This window comes from Pinus tabuliformis, chromosome 2_2 (genome assembly GCF_031772625.1).
Source record: "Pinus tabuliformis cultivar Carrire ecotype Pingquan chromosome 2_2, CPIR1, whole genome shotgun sequence".
NCBI lineage: Eukaryota > Viridiplantae > Streptophyta > Pinopsida > Pinales > Pinaceae > Pinus > Pinus tabuliformis.
The window spans coordinates 704,345,505-704,351,061 of record NC_142300.1 but is presented as its reverse complement, the minus strand read 5'-3'; the positions used below and the strand labels follow the sequence as shown (position 1 = coordinate 704,351,061).

Below are 5,557 nucleotides of genomic sequence, written 5' to 3'. Positions count from 1 at the left end.
TTGTCACAATGTGATGTTGGACAATGGTTGACCATGAGTGAATTTCATATTGAGACAATATTTGTCACAATGTTATGTTGGACTATGGTTGACCATGTTTGATTTTCATAGTGAGACAATCTTTATCAAATGCAAAGTTGGACCATGGTTGACCCTCGATGACCATCGTTGTCATAATGTGACGTTGGACGAAGAGACAATCTTCATCACATTGTGACCATGATTATTGACCATGGTTGAGAATGATTGACAATCGTAGACCATGGTCGAGGATGGATGACCATGGTTGATTTTCATATTAAGACATTTTTGTCACAATGTTATGTTGGACAATGGTTGACCATGGTTTACAATAATTGACAATGATTGAACATGGTGGATTTTCATATTGAGAAAATCTTTTTTGCAATGCAACATTTGACCAAGGTAGACTATGATTATTTAATGTTATTAATATTAATAAATAATTTTAAAACTAATTAATATTTAATGTTATTAATGTTAATATTAATATTAGAATATATTAATTAATATTAATAAATTAAAATTAATAATAAAGAATAATATTAATAAATCAAATTTTATTATTATTATTATTTTTAATACTAAATGTTATTAGTATTATTTATCAATATTAATGCTAATATTATTTATAGTAATAATGTTATTAATAATTTTCAACGATGTTATTAATAATGATATTATTAATATTTTTATCAATGTTATTAATAATTATGATTATTAATACTATTTAACGTTATTAATATTAATAAATAATATTAAGATTAAAATTAAAATTATTTTCTATAAATATTAATAATATTAAATGTAATTTTAATATTCTTATTTCTATTAATTAATATTAATAGTAATAATTAATATTCAAATTAATATTAAACTTAATATTGATATTAAAACTTAATATTAAAATTAAAATCAAAATTAATAATATTATTATAATTAATATTGATAAATAATATTAAATATTTTAATATTAATAAAAAAATATTAATTAATAATAATAATAATATTAATAAATTAGAATAATAATAATAATAAACCATACTAATAAATTAATAAATTAAAATAATAATAGTAATAAACCATATTAATAAATTAAAATTATTATTATTTTTAATACTAAATATTGTTAGGAATATTAATGCCTTCGGCAACGGCTCTGCAACTAGGGTTCTGGCAATTTTTTGAAACGGCGCAGTCAAGCACGGCTCTGCATCCTTCGAGGGTCTGACCTCCTGGGTTCGTCAGAGCGTATCAGGCGTTATCACAGCGCACATGGATCCCCCCCAGGGGGGGCCTCAAAGCCCTCCCCTATGTCCAATACAGCGCCGCCAGGGCACACGGGATCCCTCATCTTTGGATCAATCCATGAAGAAACGAGCAATAATGAGATATCGCAGCAGAATAAGTCCAAAGACTCAGCCAGTCAGTCAGACAAGAATGATGCAGTACCAGAAGGGAAAGATAAGCCAGAGGAAAAGACCAAAGTCACATCGAAAACCTGCAAACCAATAGCAGCTGAAAGACCCAAGATAGAATTGCCCAGTCAGAAGATCAACGAGCGAATACAGTATATGACGGATCATGCACTCATCGGAAAATTTATAGGACTTTGGCCAACAGAAAAAGCCCTGTATGGCTGGATCGCGGCCAAGTGGAAACCCAAAGGCCATATCACATTGCAGCTAGGACCGAAGGGGTTTTTTATGGTTATCTTCCTATGCTTAGAAGACAAGTTCAGAATCATGGATGAGGGACCATATTTCTTTAACTCAACAGGATTGTATCTGAGGGACTGGGTGGCCAGATTTAACCCGGACAAGGAAGACCTCACCTGGGCTCCAGTATGGATCAGAATGTATTCCCTTCCAGAGGAATACTAGGACGAAGGGCTACTCAAGGATATTGGAAATGGGCTGGGGGAATACATAAAAGCGGTGGAAGAGACGAAGCTTCGAAGATATACATCCTATGCCCGTATCTGTGTCTTCATGCGCCTAGACAAAGCTCTGCCTGACTCGGTAAGTCTCTCTCATGACGATTATGAATGGATCCAACCTTTGGATTATGAACATGTACCTTTTCGTTGCCGTAAATGTCATGCTCACGGGCACCTCTTTAGGGACTGTCCGCTAAATTCCAAAGCCAATGTTTCTGACCCCTCTGATCTGTCGGCCCAAGATGGCTTTACCAAAGTTCCTAGCCGCAAACGAGGGCACAAAAAACCTGCATCCGGGAAAAAACCCCAGCAAGGCACTGCTTCAATCCCCTCAACGAGTAACAGTTTTGAAATTCTGGCTCAAGCCTCAGAAGAGCCTCCCTTGAACTCAAAGCTTAGCTCCGTACCCATCTCTGCCTCTGCTCTCCCTCCCCCCTCCAGCTCCTCCCCTGCTTCTCTCTTCCCAAAGGATAAAAATGCTACCCCCAAGGAAAATCAAAAAGATCTTGAAGGAAAAGTTAATGAAATGGAAGTAGATGGCACTCCAAACCAACCCCTGAGCTTAGAAGCAACTACTGTAGAAGGTAGTCAGTCGCAGCAGATGGATGAAGATCCAGAAAATTTCGATATGGAAGGACTGGACATTCATCAGCTTGAGCTAGCTTGCAAAAAGAAGGACTATGACAAAATCCCAGAGCTGCAACTCAACAAACTGGAAGTAGTCCTCTCAAGGGCTTATCAGCAGAAACAGCTAGGCATCCAACCAAGCAGTTACTGGGATGGAAGCCTCCCTCCAAAAGACTTCAAAAAGAGGGGGAGGAGAACGGATCTCCAGCGAACAATTGAAGTAGGGAAAATCCTGGTGGATTCAGGCAGGTATGCAAAATTGACGAAGTACTATAAACCTTCCATCAATAGTGAATTATGAAGCTTACCTCATGGAATTTAAGGGGGCTCAACAGCCCAGGGAAACTCCGAATTCTAAAAAACATGATAAAGATGGAGAAGCCGCAAATGTGCTTTCTTCAAGAAACAAAATGCAATAGCAGTACACTAGGATGCATCCTTTCTAAAGCATGGCCAGGATGCCAATCGGTAGCAGTGGATGCTGAAGGAGCATCGGGCGGGCTAGCCATAGTGTGGAACCCGCAAATGCTCACTCTCTCTGATTTTCATGCCTCCCACCATATTATCCAGGCCACCTTTCACATGACAGGAACTAATATTCATGGCCACCTTACAAATGTCTACTTCCCACAGGAAGCAAGAAATAAAATAGCTTTACTCAACACAATAGAAGCTCTGAGCCTTAACAGAAGGCATCCTCTATGGATCATAGGAGGGGACTTCAATATGATCACCAAGCTGGAGGAAAAGCAAGGAGGGCGAATTAGGATGGAACAGGAACATGTCCACTTCAAAGATTTCATCCAAAATAATTCTCTAATCGACCTGCAATTTTGTAATGGTACACATACCTGGAGCAACCGCAGAGCCGGGAAGCACCAAATCGCTTCCAAACTAGACAGATTTCTCATTTCAGACAACTCGGTTCATTTGGGCGGGGATATAGCGGCAGCAATTCTTCCTTACTCGGGCTCAGACCACTGGCCCATCTCCCTCCATTGGCAAAGGCCAGGCAACACAACCAATCGACCCTTTCGCTTCGAAGAGTTCTGGCTCACTCATCCTGCATTCAAGGACTTCGTCAAAACAGCTTGGAGCACCTTCTATCCACCTGAAGGATCCAAAATGTTTCAGTTCCAACAGAAACTCAAATATCTAAAATCCCAAATAAAGCGCTGGAATCAAGAGACATTTGGAAATATCTTCAAAGCGCAACAAGAACTAAACAAGGAAATGGCCGATCTCCAGCAACAAATTATCACTGGGGGACACACTGAATGGACCTTAGAATAGGAGCAACGCATACACATTCAATTGGAGGAAAGGAGAAAGCAGGAGGAGATTTTATGGAAGCAAAAATCCAGGATTCGATGGTTAAAAGAAGGGGAAAGGAACACCAAGTTCTTCCATCGAACCACTGTCCAAAGAAGGATGCACAACAATATCTCTTTCATTCAGAAATAGGGAGGGGCAAGAGTGGAAAAGCATGATGAAATCGAGGAGGAATTTCTCAGACATTTCAAACAAGTGCATAAAGAGCCTCTGGCAGACAGAAGCCCTGCAATAGAAAAAATAATCCAAAATGCACCAAAAATTATCACTGAGGAACATAACGAGCTCCTTCTTCACCCTATTCTCCCACAGGAGGTGGATGTAGCTATGTACCAACTCAAGGAGGGCAAAGCTCCTGGCCCAGATGGTTTCATGACCACCTTCTTCCACAATTTCTGGGAGCTGATAAAAGTTGAGGTGTGGCAAGTAGTGGAGGAATCTAGAGCTCTTCACTGGCTGTTACCCTCGCTCAACTCAACTTTTATTGCGCTCATTCCAAAGGAAGAGAAATCTAACACACCGGACAAATTCCGCCCCATAGCTCTATGCAATTCATTTACAAAGTGATCTCTAAAGTCATCACCAACAGGTTAAAGCCTCTTCTGCCCCTGCTCATCTCACCTGAACAATCCGGCTATGTGGAAGGGCAACAGATTCTTGACGGCATAATCCTCACGCATGAAGTTATTCACTCCCTCAAGCACTCCAAACAGGTAGGTATGATACTTAAGCTTGATCTTTCAAAAGCATTTGATAAGCTAAGTTGGACATACATTCAAAACATGTTAAGTGCCTTCGGATTCTCTCCCGTGTGGGTTAGATGGATTATGAGTCATATCTCTTCATCCTTCTTCTCCATTCTTGTGAACGGCATCCCCTCCCGTCCATTCAGTCCTTCCAGAGGAATTCGGCAGGGCGACCCTCTATCCCCCTTCCTTTTTGTGTTAATGGTTGAAGGCTTGGGACGCCACATCAAACAAGCCCTCATCACCCAGCAGCTCAAAGGTCTCTCCATCCACCATTCCCTGGCCATAACTCACCAGCAGTTTGTTGATGATAATATGCTATTTGGTTACCCATCAGTTCAGGAAGCCTCCCTCTTCAAATCCCTGCTCAACGACTTCTCTGAGGCCTCAGGCACCAACGTCAACAAAGCCAAATCACAGATCTTTTTCTTCCACACTCCCCCTGTCGTGCAGCATGCAATAGCTCGCATTTTGGGCTTCCCCATTGACTCTCTCCCCTCCAAATATTTTGGAGCCCCCCTCGTTGACTCGGCCATCAAACATTCCTCCTGGCGCATCCTCATCGAGAAGCTGGATTCCCGTCTCAACCTGTGGACGCACAGATCGTTAAACATTGCAAGTCGAGTGGTGCTCATAAAGGCTGTCCTTCAAGCAATGCCGCTCTACTTATTCTCTATCCTTGCAGTGCCCAAATGGGTAATTAAAAGAATAAGGGACCTACAACGTAACTTCCTATGGGGGAATACAGCTACCAACCGAAAATGGGCCCTGGTAAAATGGACCACAGCCTGTTTGCCTAAAGGAATGGGAGGCATAGGCCTGAGGGATCCCAATCACAGCAATGCTGTAATGTGTGCTAAAATCTGGTGGCAGTGGCTCTCTTCCCCTGATA

At 40.7% G+C, this 5,557-nt stretch overlaps 1 protein-coding gene across 1 annotated transcript; it reads left to right on the top strand.

Moving 5' to 3' along the window:
* The first annotated feature begins 2,959 nt into the window (after positions 1–2,959).
* LOC149194620 (uncharacterized) lies at positions 2,960–3,880 on the top strand. The gene has a single exon (XM_089407729.1). It carries the CDS (start codon positions 2,960–2,962, stop codon positions 3,878–3,880), a length of 921 nt encoding a protein of 306 aa, XP_089263855.1.
* The last annotated feature ends 1,677 nt before the right edge of the window (positions 3,881–5,557 follow it).

Excerpts from the sequence above, each read along its gene's own strand:
- LOC149194620 (XM_089407729.1), top strand. The coding sequence starts at position 2,960 with ATGGAGAAGCCGCAAATGTGCTTTCTTCAAGAAACAAAATGCAATAGC.